Genomic DNA, 24,155 nt, shown 5'->3' on the forward strand with positions numbered 1-24,155 from the left:
CACATTAATGTCTCTTGTCTCTCTGTCTGTGATGTTGGCAGTCATCGATGCACAAGATCTGGCTCCATTATTTCTTTAGGGTTGTAAAATAGTGATGTTCTGGTTCCGTTCTCCCTCTCGGTATAAAGCCTGAGAGTGCCCCAGACTGCCCCAGGACTGGCCTGCCCACTTCCCTTCTCACAGAAACCACCATCACTTTTGACTACTTTTCTGTTCTCCCTCATGCCATGGAGGATGAACTGTAAGCTCCCAGGGAGTACAGGAAGGGGCTGTCCAACCACAGAAGGTCCCTCCATCTGTACCATGATGGCCCACCCACCCAGAGCTGCTCTGACTGAAGAACAGGCATTGGTTACAGTGAAGAAGACTCCAGAGAGTCTGTAGCAGTAAAGGGGATGTGGAAGAGAAGCCTGTGGGGGAAAACGCAGCTTGAGTGGCCTACCAGCTGGCCATTTAGAGCTGCCATGACTGGCTGCGGTTCCTCTGGGAGGCCAGAGATCAAGCTGGGGAACACCTCAATGGGTTATCCCATGGCCAATAAGCCACCGAGGCCTTTAGGTGTTCGAGTGGTGCAAAAAGCAGCAATGGCTTTCAAAGCCCTGGAAACTCTACCTGGCTGACTTTCCCCAAGAGTTTTCTAGGATTCCTCTTTGGGGGTCTTCCAGTATTAAAGATAAAGGGACCAGAACATTTAGCTGCCAAAAACATGCTAAGAATTTATATAGGCTTCTTCCCTTCCAACACACATGTAAGAAGGGCTACACAATGTTTTCACCCAGTTATTCTGGACAATCATAGCCCAGAATTGTTTCCTAAAGCCAATAGCCCACTGGACCTGGAATTATGGCCCAGCATGTACAGAGATTCACAGGACCCCAACCTATGATCTTAAAAAACCAAACACAGAGACCTAGAGTGCCAGCCAGCCTGTAGCATGCAGACCATGATGCACTGTGACACCTGCTCCTTCCCCCACCCAGCAGGCCCCTAACAGCAAAGGTCCTGGAGCCATGACCTTGCCCATCCTGCTGAGTTTCATCATGGCCCTTCCATGCATGGACTGCGGGCAAGGGAACTCAATCCCGGGATGCCACCACTGACCTTGAGAAGTTGCAAAGAAAGCAGTGTGTCTCTATTTACTTATGTGATGTTGGTTTTATTTTCACTTACCATATATCCTGAAATCGGAAAAGAGGACAGATTGCATTTTTCTATGGGGACATGGAAGACAGAATAATAATAATGATAACTTGAGGCACGGGATCCCCCACAATGCACCTAGACTGAGAGCTGCAGGGCACACACAGCTGATGGGCTCCTTCTGCTTGTTACTTTGTTCAGATATAACGCTTGCATCCATCAGTGCTTCGAAAGGAGGACAAAAGGTGCTGGAAACATGGTCAACGGCTTGGCCAACAATGCTGAAATTGACGACAGCAGCAACTGCGACGCAACTGTGGTGCTACTCAAGAAAGGTACCTATGGACAACCTGGGTCCCTGGAGGGAGCACTGGGAGGCTGCCTGGCTGCCCACCATCCAGGCCACCCCTGGGGTGCCGCAGCTGGCCTGGCGGGAGGTTGCCTGCACCAGAGGAGACCAAGGGAGAGAAGCTTCCAGGCCTCCCTGCCTCCCTTTGGCTACATCCTGGGGCAGTCATACCTGGTGATGAGCCACCTGGGAAAGCTTCGTGGAAGTTCTTGGCAAAACATTTGCTGGCAGTGACATGGGGGATTTAGGACAGGATGTTAAAGGAGACAAGACCAGGGGTCTTGAGGTATTGACGCTGCCATATTTTGGCTCTGTTACCATGAAGCAAATTAATGGAACCTCTGTGAGCTCAATTTTCTCTTCTGCAAAATGGGGATAATTATTGTAATGAGTAAAGGAGATAAAGTATGTAAAATACCCCATTAATGATAGTTGCTGTTAGTATATTATTATATCCACATTCATTTTCAGGCTACATTACCTCTGTTTCCAAGCTGCAAAATAACATAGAAAATTACCACCTCCCTTTTTTTTCCAAAGTAGTTCTTATATTCAATAGATTCTCATTAAGCAGTTGATACACTAAGAGAACTAAGATAGTGCTCCCTAACAAAGAATATTCTTTCTCAGAGGAACACAGAAAATTATCATTTACTTTTGCCTTAGAATATGTTTGGTTTTTCAATTGCTTTTAACCTTCTCTAAAAATGTGTGGGTTTATTTCTTCTTGGTCTCATATGTTTGCTTTGCAGGAAAATCACAAAAGAAATTTGAAAATCTATAGGTTATTCAAATCTGAGTTTGAAATCTGAGGTAATTATTAGAATGTGAAAATCGATTATTTGATACATTTTTCTACTTACGTTTAACAAAAGACTTGAGTATTCAGTGCCATCCCATATAAGGATTTCCTTGAATCTCTTCTTTTTTGGATAGTTTATAACCATAAAAGGAATACTCTTAGGGAACCAAAAAGAGCTACCTCATATTACTCAGTGTTTCCAGAGATCATTTCATGGTTTAGTGGCTTGGAAAACAGGGTGACCACCAGGAGAGCGTGTGGCCAGGTACCTGTGAGCTGTGTGCTCATATCACATTTTTGTAGAGAGGGGCCTTAGACCTTATTTATCAGGCCTTCCAGCAAATGTTGTGTAACAATTTGGGCCACTCTGGACCTTGGGCCTCTGTCATGTGGCCAGTTCACCTACCCGCCCCTTTGTCAGCCTTACTCATAGGCTGGGCTGCAGCAATGTGCGCTTTTCCTCACTAAGCCCTCCACTTGGCACTAAAGTCATTTCTGCAGCTTTTAACAGCTCAGAACTTTGAATGTTGTTGACATTTGAAAGGCATAAAGGGTTACTAAAATTATTGGGGTCTTTCCTGTGCCCCAGGTCTGAGTGGTGGGAAAAAAATCCTTTGAGGACACAGAGGAATTCTCTTAGGTTATCACTCTTTCTTACCATGCCAGTGAATGATGCTTATATTGTTTCAAGTCATTTCAAAAGAGCTATCAATGAGCTTCATGGAAAGAAGAGTTTGACTTTTCTCCATATTTTGTGCACTACAACCCTCCTTGGGTGGATGGATGGATGGATGGATGGATGATTGGGTGAATGGAAGGAAGGATAGATAGGTAGATTGGTGGATGGATGGATGGATGGATGGGTGGATGGATGGATGGATGGATGGATAAATGAGTAAACAGGAAAGTGGGAGAGAGAGGTGAGGGAGGAACAGAGAGAAGACTAAATAAATATCTCTTTTCTGCTCCTAACCTCAATGTTATCCTTATTTTGTGTTTTTAATTTCCCTAGCCAATTTCCACCGCAAAGCGTCAGTGATTATGGTAGACGAGCTGCTGTCAGCCTACCCTCACCAGCTTTCTTTCTCTGAAGCTGGACTTCGAATCATGATCACCAGCCACTTTCCCCCCAAGACCCGACTCTCCATGGCCAGTCGCATGTTGATCAATGAGGTATCTGGGAAAGCACACTCCATTGCCACTGGACAGTGATGGGAGACTTTGGGAAGGGGAGAAGGTTTCTTGGTCTGAGAATAGAAATACCAAGCTCAACATGTAACACAATAATATCCCTCAGCTATTTCCCAGCATCTTTGTTCATGGGGCCAGTTGTGCATCCTGGTTCTTGCTCTTCCCTCCATGTGTTGGAAGACATGATCAGGCTCCCAGTTATATAGAAAAACTCTCCTGTCCCCTTCTACCTACCTTTTTCTTTTCATCTTCCATTTGGGTGAAGCCCTCTGATGTGAACTTGCACAGAAGTACTTGCTAATTCAAGGTTGCCTTACTTTTAAAGTAATGCAGTCTCTGACGTGAATTTTCCTGTGTATCCCTTTTTCTGGAGTGGCAGCCTTATTGATACACTAGTCCAGACACATTTGTGTGGCTTTCTCACCTATGGTCCAAGGGATTCCTACAGTCTGGAGAAGAAAGATAATACTGCAGTGCACAGGGAATCAAGAACACTGGTAGAAAAGAAGGGTGCCTCTGAGACATAGGAAATTTCCTCTAAAGGGATTTGCAAGCTCCAGTGGGTCATAAAAGTTTAATCCTTCCTCCCGGAAGGATGTTGTCTGAGTTGCTTATTACTTTGAGGAATCCCTTAAGACTTCTCTGCAGAATCTCCTGGAAGCATCTTTTTGTCAGCTGCCTGAAAAAGATCCCGGTGTTCTAGGTGTAAGGATCTAGAGTCCCCCTGACTGTGGTAAGAATGTGCCTTTCTCTTTCCAGAGACAAAGACTGATAAACAGTAGGGCCTATGCCAATGGAGAATCCGAGGTGGCCATCAAAATCCCAATTAAGCACACCGTGGAGAACGGGACAGGGCCCAGCAGTGCCCCAGACAGAGGCGTGAATGGGACTCGGAGGGATGATGTTGTGGCCGAGGCTGGTAACGAGACAGAGAATGAGAATGAGGACAATGAGAACAACGAGAATGACGAAGAGGAAGAGGAGGATGAGGATGATGACGAAGGACCGTACACGCCATTCGACCTCCCCTGTAAGAGGTCCTATGTCTAGGCTGGGGTTGGGAGCTATTTTGAGGCCACTGAGTAGATGCCCTTGACTTTGGTGATCTTTTTGACATTCAATTCAAAGAACTATCTCTATATGAACATAGAAGTATTTATATTAACTTCTACAGTGGGCAAGACTCTGTTTTAGAGGGTCCAGAGATGAACAAGATGGGAACACATGATCACTGGTTGAAATGTGGGTTCTTTGACCAAATGTATAATTTGTTGGCACTTTGTGAAGGAAGACCCTTAGCTTAGCTTAGCTGTTCTGTGGGACCTTTTGGTGCTAAGGAGGAAATGCACTTGATGCATGTTGGGAAGGCAGCTTGGTGCTCAAGGGAAGAGGCACTTCACCCATCTTCACCCATCCCATTACATTTGGCCAGAGGAGCTGTCCTGCCAAGGCCACCCTAGGGGGAAACATGCAGACTTCCCAGTTGGCCTTTGTTTTCCTGCTCACTTCTTGCCCTTTACCCCCCACACCCCATTCAGTTTTCTCCTCTCCTATAACCTGCTTGTTTCCAGGACGGACACCACAGGAGATAGACCTGGGCAAAAAGCATCCTGGCCCCAGCTAAGTCTCACACAGTGAGGCTGGCCAAGGCCACCTCCCTGGTATCTTGAAGGGGAAGCACAGGCATGTATAGTTTTCAGGACCCCAGCCACCAAAGCAGCGTCCTCCCCTGACTGCTGCCCAACAATGACTTGGCCATTGCAGAGACCTTGTCCCCTGACCCCACCCATTAGTGGAATGGGTGGACCAAGTCCAAAGACTTCTGCCTATTTGCTAGACCTTCCAGAAGTTTCCAGCTGCTTCAGGAAAGCACCCTGGTCAAATGTGAGAGGCTTAATTAATAAGTGTGTGACTTCTCAAGGATGTTTAAAATTACAGGAGACCTGTGAGTTCTGGGGAAGTATTACTTGACCCACTTGAAAGGTCATTTAATGATAGGATGTGGGTGTGGAGTGGCAGAGTTCTGTGTTAATTTCAGATGTAAGGCCTTTCTGTGGTCCAGGGGATAGCAAGTAAAACTAGGACCAGAACTGCTCCTGTGTCCCCTCAGGGCCCCTCAGATCTCAACCTCATCAAGTGCTTCCCAAAACTAACTAGAGAATATCCACTCAGATCCTATACCCCAAAGTCCCAAACCACCCAGCCAGAGTTAAATCATTACTTGTTAGAAGCTTATCTGGATAGAAAAAAAGCATGCTGGCTCTTTATCCATTTTGCCATCTTTGACTCTATTTCTTGGCAACCTTCTTCCCTATCAACAAGACAAAAACATTTCAGGATTAAGCGACCAGGCTCTCTGTATCCCCCTTATGAACTTTTGTGTTCATTTTCTACTGCTGTAGAACAAATTACTGCAAATTGAGCGGATTAAAACAACACCCGTTGATTAGCCCCCAGTTCTGTAGGTCAGAAGTCCAGCACAGCCTGGCTGGGTTTCAGAGGCTCCAAAGACCATATGAGAGTGTAGACAGGGCTGTAGACCTTCCCAGAGGCCCTCGGGAGAATCACTCCCAAACACTTGCAGATTATTGGCAAAATCCGGTTCCCTGTGGTTGGACAGCTCAGTCCTGTTTCCTTGCTGGCTGTCAGCGGGGGGCTGCTCACTGCTCCTGGAGGCCTGCATTCTTCAATCAGCAATGGTGCTTTGGGTCCTTCTCACACTTCTGGTCTCTTGGGTTTCCACTTGTGCTTCTGAGTGCGTAACCTCCCCATGAGGAGGTCTGTTGTGCCACACAGCAGAGCAGTCGTGGAACGGTAGCTCAGCCTCCTCTTCACAGGTTCTGAGAATTGGGCACAGACTCTTGGGGGCCCACATCTAAAATTCTGCCTAGGCTGGCCTTTGCTTTCAGAGCTCACCATTGGCAACCCATAACCAAGCTCCAAAAACGCCTATTTTGCTCAAGTCCTTCACTGATGAAAGAAACTCTTGGACCAGGTGAAGAGTCTGTAAGGGGCAAGTGTTGGCCCCCCAGAAGCCCCGAAGCCCCATGTACACCCCTCCAGGCAGACGACCAAAGACGTGTGTGTGACACCAGACAACTCCTCTGACTCCCACCAGATCTCATTACTTAGTGGGACAAAGGGGCCCCTTTCAGGTCACTTCCTTTTTCTCACCTGAATGGGATAAACGCCAGACCTAACTGTGAAGTTTCAAGCTATCTTGTAACTGTTGCTCACCTCCCCTCCGCGACTCTGTGGTTAGCTGCAGATGAGGCGGCCCCGGGGCTCCCAGCCGCAGCATCTTGTCTCCTCGTGTGCTAAGAGATATGGCTGCAGGTGCTCAGAAACCCCCTGCCCAGGCACCCTGCCTCCTTTGGAATGTCAGGCACAAGAGGAGAAAGGATGCTCTGCGTGGTCCTGCCAGTCCTGGGGGTGTCTGCTTCATTCCAGGGCCCCGAGCTGCCGAGAAAGGAGGTGGAACCCCAAGTTCTTCTAGACCAGCCCTGTCACCTGGGCATCCTTGATAAAATGCAGGCTCTGATTCAGGAAGTCTGGTGGGGGGCCCCAGATTCTGCATTTATCACAAGCCCCCAGGTGACACTGGTGCTGGTTGTTGGCGGGCCACACCTGAGGCAGTGGGGGTGTAGCACCCTGGAGTCACACCAGTGATCTTCACCATTCTCCTGAGCCTTAGGGGAGCCTCATTCGGAGCCAGGTGCTGCTTCTGAACTGGAGAGTGGGTTTGTCCAGTTATGATCCTCTGTTCCCTCCCACCACTGAAGCCAAACCCCATTCTGGGACTCAGGAACTTCCATCTGAGGCTCGCGGGCTGTGTGTCCAACAAGCGCCCCCTGGGGCAGGCAGACCCCTCACAGCACTGAGCCAGCCAGCAGAGGCCACTCAAGGAGCGGGAAGGACCCAGTCCCAGTGGGAGCCCCACATCCGGTTCCTCTGCACTAAGTTCCTTTGGCCTGAAAAAGCTTTGCGCACATGATGAGGACATTTTTGCCTCTCATGGTAACCTTGCAGGGCCATCGCTCTCTGTGTTTCTGTCACTTAGCTGTAGGGCTCTCTTCTCTCCAGGACTTGACTATAGTGAGTGTAAGTAACAAATAAGTAGTTATGTAGAAGTATGTAAATATAGGCGTATATAGGACGTATGTATGTGTATACACATATGTTGTGCATGCATCTATGTGCACATGTATGTACATATATGAATAAAAGTGTGCATATATGCAGTGTGCACGTGTATGGTTATCATCTTTACATATAAAGATGATATGTTTATTCATACAGTGTATACATTTTTATATTGAGTTGTATCCTTTTATGGTTTATGCACAGATATTAACATATCTGTGTTTTTATATGTTCATATAATGTACGTATGGGTTAAATTCATATAATATATATTTGAATATACACCTGTGCATAGTATGTGTGTATGCACATATATATACATATAAATTGCACATGTATTCTCATCTCTTGCATGAAGAAAGCCTTACTATTGACTGACAGAAATAGAAATGTTTACATGTGGGCACGCCTGGGTGGCTCAGTCAGTTAAGCGTCCAACTCTTGATTTCGACTCAGGTCATGATCTCAGGGTCGTGAGATCGAGCCCTGCATCAGGCTCCATGCTGGGCATGGATACGATTCTCTCTCTCTCCCCCTCCCTCTCTCCGTCTCCCTTCCCCCTGCTTGAACTCTTTCTCTCTCTCTCTAAAAAAAAAAAAAAAAGAAAAGGAAGAAATGTTTGCATGTGTACATAGGCAAACATACTTCCACAGAAAAAGACTGAAAAGAAGTATACCAAAATATGAGTGTGTTTCTCCTAGATGGACTTCTTTTTTGTTTTTTCTACATTTTTCATTCTAAAACACTACATTTTTATTGCCTATATAGTTAGAACAAATTGATATATTTAACTCTAGGTCCATAAGAATGAGCAATAATCTTTTCTTCTCAATAAAAGTAAGCTTCTTTAAAAATTCAGTAAGGAGTACAACTTAAGAACAGGTCCTTTGCTTTTCAGAGCCAAGGCACACTCAAAGGGGTACTGTAACGCTCAGAGTCCCCACTGCATGTCCCAGCTGCTGGCTGCCTTCCAGGAAATCACATAATCACGGGTACATCAGGTTCATGCACAGGGAGTTTGGTTTTCTCAGCTCACTGCTCTGTCCTCAGCACCCAGAGCAGGACCTGGCACAGACTGGCGGGGTCGGGGGGGGGAGGACCTTCAATGAATATTTGATAAATGAAGGATTAAACCTATCCCCTAGGGGGCCAGAGAGGGGCTCTGTTTGGACCACTAGCAATGGAAGAAAAGATGGGAAAATGTCCAGAAATACTGTTGACTCAAAGAGGAAAGGAAACCATTTTACCCCTTTATTCAGAAACTGAAATTTAAGCCAGCTAAAATGTGCACATATATTAACATCCCTGTGTTTCCATGTGCATATAATATATGTAGAGGCTAAATCTACATAGTATATATGTAAATTATATGCACCTATGCAGAGTATAAGTTGTACATATATTCTTAGCCCTGTATGAAGAAAGCCTTACTGTTGACTAACAGAAATAGAAACATTTACATGGGGATGTAGGTAAACACACCTTCATGGGAAAAAAGACTGAAAAGAACACACCAAAACATAAGTATGTTCCTTATCTAACCCCTGCTCCTCAAAATCACTTAAATAAAAGCACGTTTCTGTATCAGTTGGTTTGCTCAAGGAGTTATATTTGTTACATTACATTTAAAGTTACCTTCCAGATGATACCGATTAAATTTCTACTGTAAGTTTGTTGTTACAGTGGAGCTGTAACTTAGAGAAAGCATCTATATCATGAAATGGAGAGAACTGTTTTCTAGATATAAGGCCCCTCAGGGTCAAGTCAGAATTTTCTAAAGCAGCCGAGAAAAAACTCAAAATTCACTGGTGCCAAATGTACTGCTTGCATTACATTTGTACTCAGTATCATTTTCTAAGCTGCCACAGTCTGAAGTTCCGATTTCATTTTTTTTTTAATTTTCTGAAGAATTACAAAGAGCCAGATTGCAGTCATTTCTCTTCCCATTTGTGTCTTTGTAACTTTGATTGGGTGTGTGTTTTTAAGCTGGACCAAGTCTCTCTGTGTGAGGGCATCAGGAAGACTGCAAGGCCAGTGAGGGGGTCCCCAGAGCCCCAGATGGATAAATGACATCACCACATTACAGGATTTAGGAGCACGAGGAATTCCAGGATGCCTTTGGGATCCAAGGGTCTGACGATATGCTGGAGTCCACAGCATTTGGAAGCCCCTCATGAAAAACCTCTGACAGCTTTCTTGCTTTGAAACCCAGCCAAACAGTCTCAATGTTGTCATCATCTGTTCCCAGCTCCATATCTGCATAGCAGCTAATTGGAAAAGTGCTAGATGCTGGCATAAAATTATGAAATAAATTTCATTTAACATTTTATTAATCACTGTTCAAAGTGTAATTTAAAAAATACCTCCTTCACTCTGGTGGGAATATAAAATGGGATGATCATTTTGGAAAACTCCTCGACAGTTTCTTGCAAAGTTAAATAAACACCCACCCTGTGACTCAGCAATTCTATTCCTGGGTCTTCGCCCAAGAGAAAAAAAAAACATGCCCACAAAACAAAGTGTACAAGAATGCTCATAGCCCCTTTAGTTGTAATACCTGAAAATTGGCAACAGCTCAAATTCCCGTCCACAGGAGAATGGATAAATTGTGTATTCGTAGGATGGAAAACTACACAGCAATTAAGAATGAATTCCTGACACACGAATGGATCTCAAAAAACATGTTCACTAAAGGAACGTAATTGACTAAAAGACACGAATGGCATGTGATTTTAGTCAATTATGTTCCTTTAGTCAACATGTTTTTTGAGTGCACAAGAATGCTCATAGCCCCTTTAGTTGTAATACCTGAAAACTGGCAACAACTCAAACAGCTTTCCACCAGCAACAAAACCTGGCGTACAAAACCAAGCAGAATAAAAACAGTTATCCACCGCTCACCTGCTAGTTAGGCACCCAAATGACAGATGAGGCACTTCTGAGGATACAGGGCTGGGAGGATGGTTGGTGCATGGGGCCAGGTGGGACAGGATGAGGAAGATTCTCAGACACAAAGGGTGGGGAGTGTGTGGGGGTGCAGGTGAAGGTCGGGGAGGAGAGCTGGAAGACCACCAGTTGGCCTAGGGTCTGTTCTCCCCATGGGTAGATAAAATCTTGCCGGATTATAAGGTGTCAGTGGTCACAGCGCCATCTAGTGGAACTGCTCAACATTGTCAACTCACGAAATCCTGAAAGATGATTTGAAAGCTTTCAAGGTGGGGTTTGTATCTCAAGCTGATGTGAACTTGCAAATTAGTCATTGATCTCTGGCTCTCTAAATACCTGCTGCCACGGACGAGGTGATGGACTGGCTAGTGATGACCTGATCCTATCATCTCTGTGTTGCCTGAGCGCCATGTTTCAGAAATACCCATAAATGCTTATTTTGGTGACTTTGTTGCCATGAGTTCCTTGTAACCTCAGATTTGACAAACCTATCAATTCTCCTTTAGCCTTTATTACCATCCTGCTTAATTGCTAACACCTCTGGTAAGAAATATGTATTGTATACACTCTCTGCTTCAATAAAGAACATCTCTGCCTTCCAGAAAGTTCCTCGAGCCTCTTTCCAGTCAACCTTCCACCCTCTACCACCATAGATTAGTTTTTCCTGTTATCCACCTTCAAATAAAGAAAATCACATGGCATGTATCCTCAGAAGGGCCTCATCTGTCATTTGGGTGTCTAACTAGCCAGTGAGCGATGGATAACTGTTTTTATTCTGCTTGGTTTTGTATGCTAGGTTTTGTTGTTGGTGGAAAGCTGTTTGTGTTTTTTATGAAAAGAACAACATAATAAGGCTGATTTCACAGGTCATCAATTAGGATGTAAATGTCTGAGGCAAGTAGCATGGAGGGCTGGTAAAACAGAGAAATGAAACTAATTTTTGTTTTTGTCTTTTTTTCTTTTCCCAGCTGGAAAACTGGAAACAGTGAAGTGGGCGTTCACCTGGCCACTGAGCTTTGTTTTATACTTCACTGTACCCAACTGCAGCAAACCCCGCTGGGAAAAATGGTTTATGGTGACATTTGCTTCTTCCACGTTGTGGATAGCAGCCTTCTCCTACATGATGGTGTGGATGGTGAGTGTACGGAGGACCCCACAGCATTGCTAGACCTCTTTAGAGAGAAAAATATGCTCAGTCAGAGGGGAATAGGAAGTGGGGTTTCAGCCCAGTAACTGTATCAGTCAGCGAATGCCTCAATAAGCTGCATAACAAACCACCCCTAAACTCAGTGGTTTAGAATCACAAGAAGTTCTCCTCTTGCTCACATATCTGCAGGTTGAGCATGCTTTGACTAATCTTAGCTGGCACTGACTGAGCGGTTCTGCTTCAAGCCACAGCATGGTTATGTGTGATTCAGGCAGCAGATGGGTTTCATGCCTACCCCTTATGTTTGCTCATTTTCCTTGGACCCATGGCTACCTGGGGAATGCTCTTCTCATGGCAGATTGTTGGAATACTAGAAGGCCAGTGGAAACATGCTGTGCCTCCTAGGGCCTTGGCCTGTGACTCTGCCCAATATCAATGGAGTGGGGGAAATACACCCCACCTGCTCTAGCGTGGCAAAGCCACAAGGCAAAGAGCATGAAGGAAAGACGGGAGGAATTGGGGAGTAATAATCCTAGCTGTCATTGTCACTTCCTCTAACTGAGTCACAGTTTTGTCAACCAGAAAATAAGGTCATTGGACCAGGTGACCACTCAAGGGTCCCTTCTGAAGCTAAAACAAGGATTCAAGGTCTGGCATTGGTTGTGGGGTTATGGCTCAAAAGAGCCTCTGCCCAAAAGCCATTTTAGGAAACACAATCATCCAGAATGCATTGCCCATTTATGACCCTACTTTTCCATTCTGTATTTCCCGGGACCATCCTAAGTTCAAATATTCTGTCCCAAAATCACCTTTTCCCAGAAACTGTTTCTCCTCTCTCAGTCCTCCTGCCTCACCTGAAAGGAACATGTATAAAATGCCAATCTTTGGTTGGAAAACATGGACTCCATAATTGCACCCTGGTCCCCAGACCTGCAGTCCTGGTCTGCTCTGCGAGATGTTCTTTGCCCTCTACATTGACAACGAGAGCAGACATTGCCCCCTGAGCAGACCGCCCAGATTGTAGCCTTTTGTGCTTCTTGGGCAGAGGATCCACTGACGTGTTGGGTTGGCATCAGCCCCCAACTCACCACCTCTTCCTGCTGCTTCCAGGTCACGATCATTGGATACACACTGGGGATTCCTGATGTCATTATGGGGATTACCTTCCTGGCAGCTGGAACCAGTGTGCCCGATTGCATGGCCAGCCTCATCGTCGCCAGACAAGGTGGGACCTCCAGTTAGATGGTGACAGGGATGGGGGAGGGGGGAAGGCCTATGGGTGAGGGGAGCTTTGGGGGATCCACATGGCAATTACCAGGGTGATGGGTGACTTCAGTGCTGTGTTAGTCAAAAAGCTAACTGGCATCAAAAGAACAGGGAAACAAGCCAGAAGATCTACCCTTAAGAAAGGCAGAGACATTTTCTAGGTAGCATGCAGAGGCCCTTCTGGAGAAGTAATAAATGTAACGAGAGCTAATCTTTGCTGAGTGCCACACACTGAGCAAAGCAGTTTAGGTACGTTATCTTATTTAATTTAAACAACTCTGTGGGGTGGGGAAAATCAGACCCCCATTCTATGGGTAGGGAAACCAAGGCTTAGAGAAGACAGACCCCATAGCCTAAGGTCTACCCAGCTGCAGTACCCCAACAGTGGTGGTTACCACAGGTCAGTCCTCAATGTATGGCACAGCCTCCCCTCCTTCAAATCCAAGCTCACAGATGGACACCCCTTCCAGATGGCCATGCCCTTTGCTAGCACCCACTCTAATTTATATGCCTGATTTGTGCTAGATTGCATTTGTTTTCAACAAACACAATGTGTAACTACAACACTTAGCATAGTGTCCCCTAGAAGTCCTCACGAAATTCTACTGGTTATATTATTTTTCTTAATAGTGCTCAATTATTTAGAAAAAGAATTGAAGACAGTGTAGAGCAGTTGGGCGATGGTACTAAAATATATCAGTTTCATGGTGAGCTCATGAAAGGCTTAATAGAACTGTCAAGTTTATTCCTTTCTAGAAGGAAGTTTCAGAATTTGGGGAACTCTATTTGGTTTTTGGAATCATTCACATTTCGCCAGTGATCATGTTTGAAGGTCAACAGACCTTCTGAAGGTCAGAATGTGCATTTCGTTCTAGTCTGTTCTGTTCTTTTCCATTCCTTTCTACTGAAAATACATATTCTATTGAAAATACAGGTGGTAGCTTGGGAGGGAACCACCTTAGCAAATGAGCCAACAGACCTGCCAGCTAAGTCTCTGGCTGTCAGACCAAAGGGTTGGAAGATTGCCTTGGGGAGCCCCTGTACTATTCTGAGATCAACCTCCCTCATTCAAGTTGACCTCTTGTCCTTGCAGGCATGGGAGACATGGCCGTGTCCAACTCTATTGGGAGCAACGTGTTTGATATCCTCATCGGCCTTGGTCTCCCATGGGCCCTGCAGACTCTGGCTGTGGATTATGGATCCTACGTAAGTGGGTTTCCCCTGTGATTTCTCTTTAAATCTTGGGCTCTGCAGACTCTGTTTTCAGGGCAAAGGAGATGAGGAAATACTAGTGCTGGGAGGCAAACAAACTCTTCCTCATCAAAGTCCTTCCAAAACCAGGCTTGCGGGGACATTCAGGACTCAAGTACAGGGTTGGCAAACTTCTTCTGGGAAGGGCCAGATAGTAACACTTTAGGCTTTGTGGGCCAGGTGGTCTCTGTCACAACAACCCACCTCCGCAGCTGTAGCCTGAAAGCAGCCATAGACAATGTGCAAATGAGTGAGCATGGCTGTTTCAATACAACCTTATGTATAGAAACTGAAATTTGAATTCCATATAATTTTTACATGTCATGATCTATGGTATAGGATTCTTTTCATTCTTTTCAACCATGGAAAAATACAAAAATCATTCTGAACTCATGGGCCACGCAAAAATAGGAGGCTGACCAGATTTGGCCCATGGGCCATCCTCTGCCACCCCCTGTCTAGTGTGTTTGCTTTGTGGGAAAAATAATTTCATTCATGGAGGAAGGGACACAAAATACAAGATGACCCCCCTACCAGGGGTCTGGCGACAGACCCCATGAAGATGGCCTCCATGCTTTTTCTCAAGGCTAAGCTGATTGTGACTTCAGGTAGATTTACAGGTGAGTGACACGGAGGGTCTAGCTCTCTTTCCCAATTTGTTAAAATGTTTGCCCTCCGCTAATGGCAACTCTGTCCCAGACACTCACTATCCAAGGACTGAGGAAGAAATTGCAGTTGGAGATTTTTGCCTAGACATGGGAATAAAAGAGTAACGTGCCTCCAGATTTGTTAGACCCAACTCACTGCTGGTGTTTCTCCAGATGTGCTACCAAGCATTACCTTAGCCTATCTGCACAATTTGTTGTTAAGCAATGCTATATCCTATAGAAAATACTGTGGCTCATTTTATCAGATGACGGTTGTCTTCCAAGCTGCTTGACAAATGGCTGTTTCAACCAGGGAAGGTATCCAGACAGTTGCAATGAAATTGAAATCCATGCAGACAGTCCACGTGTTTTTGGTTCATCTGAAGTTACCCACTGCCTGAGAAATTTCACCAGAGGGTAAAGATAAGCACAAGAAGATGGAAAGAAGCAGAATATGTTCTAAGGAGTGAAGATCTCTGCTCTGTTGTCAGTGAAATTGGGTAATGACATGGTGAGAGAGGCCACATTCCCTGGGGGGGGGAAGCTGCTTTCAGGAGGTAACTATGACATGAAATCTGAATAACTAGAGAGAACCAGCCAGGGGGATACTGGGGCAGTGTGGAGCATTCCAGGCAGAAGGAACAGCCAGTGCAAAGGCCCTGAGGCAGAGTTGCACTTGGCATGTTGGAGAGATAGAAGCAAGTCCAGTGTAAGTGGAGTAGAGTGAGCATAGGGGAGGGTCCCATGGTTTGACAGGCAGTTAGGAGGCTAGGCAGGGACAGATCATGTGGGTGCTCATCAGACAATAAAAAAATGATGATATTCAAACTTACATGACAATATGGATTTAGAAAATGATGTTTTTGATGACTTTTATGAGAGATTCAGTGGCATGAGTTTTAATCCTGTCCTAAGGTATAAGGACCCCTTAGCCTTGGCTAATTGTAATGTAAACAGATATCCACCAGGAAGGCCAGTTCTTCAATAGCCCCCAACAGGGCACTCTAAACCTCATCCCTCCCAGACTACTTGCTGTCTCAGACATTGCAGAGAGCCAAGCCAGTGCCCCTCGGAGTCATTGTCCCTGAAGATGATCTCCTTCAGAGGCAGACTACTCTGCCTCAGAGGCACACATTCCGTCACTCTCCCATTGGAAATGATGTCCCTTCTTCCAGGTGTGTCTCATTCAGAATTCCTCTCTGGACCCTCCCCATCACCACCACCAAATGGGGCCTGTCTCCATAGCCTTTCTTTCTATCTCACTCATGGCCCTTGTCCTAAATCTTGAATTTGTTTCATCTTCTTAAGTGATGCATATAAGAGAGACACTGAAGAAATGCCCTCCATGTTGGCCACTGAAAAGACATCATCCATTAGGTGGTCACAGGGTTCCAGATAATCTTCCGAAAGATTTTATGAGTGACATTGTTGTCAGTCAGGCACTTATGAAGGGACTCACATCAACCAAATTCACAGGAGTTTGATGTCTGTGCTAGAATGGCAATAGATGGTAGTAAGATATACAAGTGCCAGATAAAAAGCGTACTTATTCTGGACAATTTGTGCTCCATTTTCCTGGAGAAAGATCTTAATGTGGGAGGTATTTTGTTTTTCAGGTTTTGTTTAGTTTTTTTGTTTGTTTTTTCTTTTTTTTTAATTGAAGTGTTAGTTGACACAAAATGCTAGTTTGAGGTGTATAGCATAGTGATTCCACAAGTCTCTGTGTTATGCTGTGCTCACCACAAGTGTAGCTGCCCTCTGTGACCCTACAACACTATTACAATACCACTGACTGTTCCCTGTGCTGTGCCTTTCATCCCTGTGGCTTTTTCATTCCACACTGGAGCCTGTACCTCCCACAGGTGGGAGGTATTTGGGGAGCCCCATGACCACCCATTGCTTTTGGAGCACAAAGCAACATCATCCGTCAGTAACATAAAGAATATTCCAAGGGTCACATTCTTGGAGATCGGCTGAAGGTCAGTCATGGTTCTAGGCTCCCCTAAAAGCATGCAAGGTTTAAGTCACCAGACCTGCTGCATTAACACATTCTGCGTAGAAGATCAAATTAGAATTTATATGTTAGAATAAGTACCACTGCTACTATATCACAAACCCCCAAATTTCCCTGGGGTAGCCCAGCAAAGCTTTATTTCTTGCCCCAAATCCATTGCAGATATTTCCATTCTGGCAGCTCTCATGGATCTCCAAACAGACACTCAGGGACTAGGGCTTATTTCATTCTGTGGTTCTATCCTCTGGGAGTCCTTCTCCAATAGACACACAGAAAGCAGAGAAAGCAAGGGCATGGAAGATTATGTAGATCTTTTTTTGACAAGAACTGAAGGTGATGTGCGTCCTGCCTGCTCCCACCCATTGTCCAGATGAGTCAAATGTTCCCACCAAGAGGCAAGAAGGATCCAGGACACTTGTTTAGCTATTTTAGGAGAGGAGATGCAGGTGTCAGTGGACACTAGCAGCCTCTAAAGTCTGGGGCATCAGGTTGAGAGTGGGAGCCAACAAGAGGGTTTGCTGGATAACCTTTTACTGGAGCTATTGAATTGTTGTCTGAAGCATAAACCCATATCATAGGGTTCTCTCCCTGCCACGACAACCATCCTGGAGCACATTGGCCAATCCTACCTCTTTGAGCTCCTTTTTTCTGGGTCATATGTGGACCCTTCCTCTCCCAGTTAATATACCTTTCCTGTACTTAAGTTGAGAACAATATTATTGATTGTATTGAATTCCTCTCATTAAAGTCACTGCTTCCTTAAAATACAAGTTCACCTTGATTCTGTTTTGCCATTCCTCAAATAATTTCTTGGGTTTTCTACAGTCAAGTCATCTTAACTTGACTTTGTTATTCTTTTTTTCTGATTATAAAAATAGCTCATGGTCTTTATCGAAAATTAGAGAAACTCTAGTTAGAGAACACTCTGGAGCAGTGCCTGCCCAATAGAACTTTATATAATGATGGAAGTGTTCTATATTGTACTGTCAAATACATTAGCCACTAGCTCCATGAGACTTTTTAAGAACTTGAAATGTGGTTGGTTCAAGTGAAGACCTGGATTTTTAATTTCATTTTAATTAATTTCAATTTATGTAGCCACATATGGCTTATGGCTGCCCATGTGACTCTGCAGATTCAGAGGATACAATAAAAAACATGCGTAGTTCAATCCGTAAATATCAATTGCTAATATTTTAGCATATTTTTCTTTCCACTTTGGTTCACATAGCTGAGACTTCACTGTAAAATTGCTTTTTTTTACTCCTTATGATAGCAAACACATTTTCCTTAAAATCTTATAGAAACATCATCCTTAAAGACAACCTCATATTCTAGTTACACCAAAATTTACTTAACCATGCTGCTGCTGTTAGACACATACTGCTTCAAGATTTTCACGGTTATAAATAATGATGCAACATACATCTTTGTGTATTGATCTTATTGATTTTAGAGATCTATAAAAAATTCTGCATAAAACTGTATTTGCATTTGAGGTTATTTTCCTAGAGCTGGAGTTGTTACATAGAATATGAACACTTTGAAGCTCTTTACACATGCCTAATTATTTTTCCAAATGACAGTATTCCTTACATTTTAATTTGTCTTTATTTCATTTCTGAGATTTGGAGGACAGCTTCATGGCACAGTCCTATTCTTTTTTTTTTTTTTTTTAAACACAGGCTTTACCCCGGCATTCTGACCACAGGAAGCTCCATGAGGGTGAGCTTCCTTGTGGCACATAGTATGGGGCGTGTACATACTTGAGCCATGAAAAAAGTGTCAAATATATTGGGAATAGCACAACCTAACTTCCTTTGGAAATGCTACTAGTGACCCTCTGTCATTATTTAATCATACTCAGTCTTGGGTGTCTCCCTCCCTCCACAGGCTGCTCTATGTAATGTTCCATCTCTCATTTTATGGTTCACATTTAGATCCCATCTTCATTGGCACCCCAGACTCTGCCTAGCTTCTATGCCCCTTAACCCAGCTCAGAGCACTGGGTGTGGATCTGTTGAGTTCTCCAGCAAATCCATCTGGTGTGTTCTTGTTTCATTTCCTCACTTACCACTTATCAAAGTTAAGAAGTAAAAGTCAGACCTGTGTGAATTTTAACTACTTTTTGTTGCCTCTGGTGAAAACTAGAGAGTAGTGGCTAAAGAGCAGGCAGCAAAAAGATGAAAAGAAACCGTACTCTAAATATCCTGGAAAATTGATCCATGAATAATAGACTTTTACCACATTGACTCTCTCCAGCAGCAGGGGATGCACAGACAGGGGCAGGGGATGCACATCCTTCCAGTGTCCCTAAGATCCATTGATCCATTGTGTTTATTTTTTCTTTACTGTGGTTACAACGTACAATCGTATAAGGTAAAATCAAAACCTTTCCAAACAACAGCAACAACAACTCATTCTAGATACAAACCAGTTCCTCCCCACAGCTTTGAAATCTCCCTGACTGAACATGGACATCAGACCTGAAATTCCAATTCAGCAAAGCGCATTGTCTGCCATAAATGAGCCCCACTGATCTGCCCTCCTTTCCCATCCTTCTGACATTCTCCCAACACTCTTCAGGGAGCAGAAAATTAAGCATGATTTTCATTCAGTAATATCCACAGCCATGAAAACATACGCTTTTCAGGTTCCAAACTTTAGTGACAGGGCAACATCATGAAGACAAAAATTCAGGCCCTCTTAGATGTTTGGCTCAAATTCATGTTTTCCATCTGTAGATGACATCATTGGGTCACTCTGGTCATTCTGCTGGGATTGTGCAAGGAGCACATCTAATCCTGTGGTTGAAGATTACCCTGAACTGAAGTGGAGGGGAAAATATAGGAGAAGAAACAGGCCACTTTGGTGATCAACAGCCATGGCACATAGGAGAGTGCTCCTGGGGGAACTTTTGGTCAGAAGACTGGAAAAAGACATGTCATGTTACATTTTCATCCAAATGCTATTTCTGTACTCAGTTCCAGAGAGATCTTCATTTTATGCCCAGGATACAAGCATCCAATGTAGGCCTCGCTTTTGAAAGCAGAAAATCAGTAATTAATCTATAAACTGTTCATGAACCTCAGGGAAATCAAGATTTTTTTATATACGGTGTGAGGTAAGGGTCCAGTTTCATTGTTTTGAATGTGGACATATGTTTGTTTTAGCAACATGTGTTAAAAAGGAGATTTCATTTTGAACTTTTAAAATTCAAAGGAAAATATTTAACTTATTTTTTTATTTATTTTTATAAAATTTGAGTATAGTTGGCACACAATATTACATTAGTTTCAGTTGTACAACTTAGTGTTTTGACAAGTTAATACATTATGCTTTGTTCACCACAAGTATAGTTACTGTCTGTCCCCTTACATCACTATTACAGTATCGTTGACTGTATTCCTTATACTCTTTTACTCCCATGGCTTACTCATTCCATAACTGGAGGCCTTCACCCATTTTGCCCAACACTCCACCTCCCTCCCCTCTGGCAACAATCAGTTTATTCTCTGTACTTATAAGTCTAATTCTGCTTATTGTTTGCGTATTCGCATTTTTAGATTCCACTTATGAGTGGAATCATAATAGTACTTGTCTTTCTCAGCCTGACTTATTTCACTTAGCCTAATACCCTCTAGGTCCATCCATGTTGTCTCAAATGGCATGATCCCATCCTTTGTTATGGCAGTGTAATATTCCACTATAAATACGTGTGTGTGTGTGTGTGTGTGTAGGTATATATGCATACACACACACACACACTACCTCTTCCTTATCAATTCATCTATTGATGGATGCTTAGGTTCCTTCCATGTCTTGACTATTGTAAATAGGGGTGCATTTATCTTTTTGGGTTAATGTTTTTGTTTTCTCTTAGTAAATATCCAGTAGTGGAATTACTGGATCATATGGTATTTCTATTTTTAACTTTTTGAGGAACCTCCATACTGTTTTCCACAGTGGCTGCACCAATTTACATTCTCACCAACAGTGCACAAGGGTTCCTTTTTCTCCACATCCTTGCAAATACTTCTTATTTCTTGCCGTTTTTATTTTAGCCATTCTGACAGAGGTGAGGTGATATCTCATTGTGGTTTTGATTTACATGTCCCTGATAAGGTGACATTAAGCATCTTTTCATGTGTCTGTTGGCTATCTGTATATCTTCTTTGGAAAGATATCTACTTACTTTTCAGTAATATTCATGACTTAGGAGCTATTAGGAAGCTATGTAGTCTAGAACCCTGGATTTTATAAGTAGTAAAATCTTAACTATCAGGAAAAGTTTTGAGCCTGAGTCAGAATGAAAAGGTGAATGGTCAAGAAGGAGGGAAGGACAGCCAGGTGAGCTGAATTAGGGAGAGACAGAGTAACAAAAGCATCCTCAGATCCTAGTGGCATTCTTTAAAATGCTACTTTTTTAGTATTTTACTCAGATAGTTTGATGTCTTTGGTTGAGAGGGCATTCAATGAAGAGGAAATACCATAAGCAAAAGAATACCTCAGGTCCTGACCACATGCCTAGCTCTCTAGCCCTTTCACATGCTGCCCAAATACAGCGTCACACTGCACATTGCATAATCTCTTCTCCATGTCCCTGTTGATCTATTCTCTTTCCTACCTTGTCTGATAGTTATGCACCCACATCATCTACCTGCTACTAGAGTCTGAATGTAGGACCATGTCCACTTCATGTTTGCCATTCACACTGTACACTTTGCCATCTTACACATAGCAGGACATTTTACTTGTTTAAATAGAGAATAAATTTTATTTCGTCAAAGGGGGGGGCAAGCAACTCCTCATACATCAATAGCTCCTGAGAGCTTTACCATATTTCAGCTCAGGTAAAAAAAAAAAAATTATATTCATGGTGGTGATTCTGAGTCATCAAGAAAAAGTTATGAAACATATCCATCAAAAACAGTTAAGTTGTTGGCCTGTAGAGAGATGGACTTTAATTTTCTGGGAGACTTTACTTCTACAGACTACATCTTTGCCTAGTAATGGTAGACCAAAATAGTGGCCCAGGATTTGGCCCAATCAAGCTGTGTCTTTTGGTTTTCCTGGAAGCCAGGGGTCCCAGAAAATAACCATCTGGAACCAGATCACCTCACAGAAGGGGTAAAGGGGCTGCTATGAGGGGCTTCTCTTGTCCTTTTCCAGCTCATTCTTCAGGTATCAGCTTGGATGTCTACTGTGATCTCCCAAGCTTGGGTCAGGTCTCATTCCTGTGTTTTTAAGCAGCTCCCATCATTGCTTACCTTTGACCCTTTGTCTGAGTCTCCCCCAGACAAGTGATCTCCCTGAGGGCAAGAACTGTACCCATCTTATGCATTTGTTTTTCCTCTATGCCTGGTAGTGCCTGGTACTTAGAAGGTGCTCAAAAATATTTGTTGGATGGATGGAAGCATGCATGGATGCATGGATAGATGGATAGATGGATGGATGGATAGATGATCCTAACTTTTCCACCTTGGGTGGAAAACATGTGAACAGAACAGAATAAAGCAAAAGGATGACCTGAGAAGAGAGCAAGGGGGAAGAAAACAGCAATAGGAATAGCTTAGGGGCACCTGGATGGCTCAATCAGTTCAGCATCCAACTCTTGGTTTCAGCTCAGCTCATGATCTCATGGGTCACTCAGTGGGGAGTCTGCTTGAGATTCTCTCTCTGCCCCTCTCCCCACTCATATATGTGCTTGCTCTCTCTCTCTCAAATAAATAAATCTTTAAGTCCTTTTTAAAAAAAGAATAGCTTAATATTCATTGAGTACCTACTATATGCACACGTGGCCTCATCTAATCCTGACAATAGCTAAATAAAGCAAGGATTACTTCTTCAACCAGCATTGTTGTTTGTGCAGCTGCTAAATGTGCCAAGAACTTGGTGAGGTGCTGGGAACACAGAATGATAAGATAGAGTAGATACTTCCCCTTAGAACGGGCACCAGGGTGGGGAAGACAGAGAGTGAGTGAGTGACAAGTACATGAGTGTGCTAACTTGGGAGAGCAAAAGCCTCATGAAGGTAATGATGTGATAGGGTGGGTGGCACACATCACTGTGGATTCTTTGGATAGGGAGGTGGGTTCTGTGCTGAGGAGCAAAAGATAAAAAAGAGCTGGGTGTTTGCAGGGCAGGGGGAGCATTCTAGAAAGAGGGGGCTGCAAGTGCCAAGGCACTGAGGCATGCTGTGTCTGAGACTAGAAGGGAAGCCAGGCAATAGAAACGCAGGGGTGAGGTGGGCAGGGGTCATGGGTTTCATTCTAAGTGCACTGCTGTCCCAAGTCCTCTTCTGCAGATCAGGCAACCACAGCTCAGAGAGGTTGTCACAGTCAAAAATAGGCAGAAAGAAGACAGTGAGACTTTTTTCTCTCCCCAGAACACCAGAGACTAAAGCAGGAGGGAAGACTATTGCTAAAAGTAAATGGTGCCACAATGCCACCGTGCACAGTTGAGGGCACAGGAATGCGGGGGATGTCGCTGGGGTGGGATTTTAGACCGTATCCATCCCTGAGTTTGAATCTTCGCTAGAAGAGAAGAAAGGATCTGCTTATAAGGCTAAAGCAAGCTCTGCAGCTTTACATAAAGAAAGAAGGACCTGACAAATCATAAAAGACTCTTAATCATAGGAAACAAACTGAGGGTTGCTGGAGGGTGGGGGGAGGGAGGATAGGGTAACTGGGTAATGAACATTAAGGTGGGCACGTGATGTAATGAGCACTGGGTATGATATAAGACTGATGAATCACTGACCTCCACCTCTGAAACCAATAATACATTATATGTTAATTAATTGAATTCAAATTTTTAAAAAAGGAAGGAAACAACTCCTGACCTGCAGATTCCCATCCTAAAACACCCACAGACATCGTGGCAGCTAAAATCCTTGCTGCCCTAGGCCATGGTGCATTATATGTCTACAATGGTTTTCTGACTGAAGGTTGGAGGAAACATTCTGGATCCTTCCATGAGGATTACATGTTTATTCAGTCCCTGGGTCCCCACCTGGCTTTCACCAGGCCCCCCCTGGCCAGCCCCCAGTGCCCAGCCACATTCGGGGGACATCTCTGTGTAACCTCATGATGTGATACAGAACTCACTTGGAAAAATAGTTTCAGTTTCATGAAAAAGCAAACTTAAGGGTTTATTTGCCATGAGCATTTTGCCTTCCCTCTTCACCTCCAACTTTTCCTGGGAGAGAGGCTTCATTTCTGAAAGGACCCTCAGGGACCTCCTTCCATGTAGCATGG

At 44.0% G+C, this 24,155-nt stretch overlaps 1 protein-coding gene across 1 annotated transcript in view; it reads left to right on the plus strand.

Annotated features, from left to right (window-relative positions):
• The window catches only part of SLC24A3 (solute carrier family 24 member 3), a 502,870-nt gene that overhangs the window by 456,529 nt on the left and 22,186 nt on the right, over nucleotides 1-24,155 (plus strand). Inside the window, exons 10-15 of the mRNA XM_032419689.1 lie at nucleotides 1,342-1,475; nucleotides 3,304-3,464; nucleotides 4,242-4,512; nucleotides 11,540-11,706; nucleotides 12,829-12,943; nucleotides 14,078-14,190. Of these exons, the coding sequence (XP_032275580.1) occupies nucleotides 1,342-1,475; nucleotides 3,304-3,464; nucleotides 4,242-4,512; nucleotides 11,540-11,706; nucleotides 12,829-12,943; nucleotides 14,078-14,190 (961 nt within the window). The remainder of the gene's footprint in view (nucleotides 1-1,341; nucleotides 1,476-3,303; nucleotides 3,465-4,241; nucleotides 4,513-11,539; nucleotides 11,707-12,828; nucleotides 12,944-14,077; nucleotides 14,191-24,155) is intronic.

This window comes from Phoca vitulina, unplaced genomic scaffold (genome assembly GCF_004348235.1).
Source record: "Phoca vitulina isolate PV1807 unplaced genomic scaffold, GSC_HSeal_1.0 scaffold22, whole genome shotgun sequence".
Classification (NCBI taxonomy): Eukaryota; Metazoa; Chordata; class Mammalia; order Carnivora; family Phocidae; genus Phoca; species Phoca vitulina.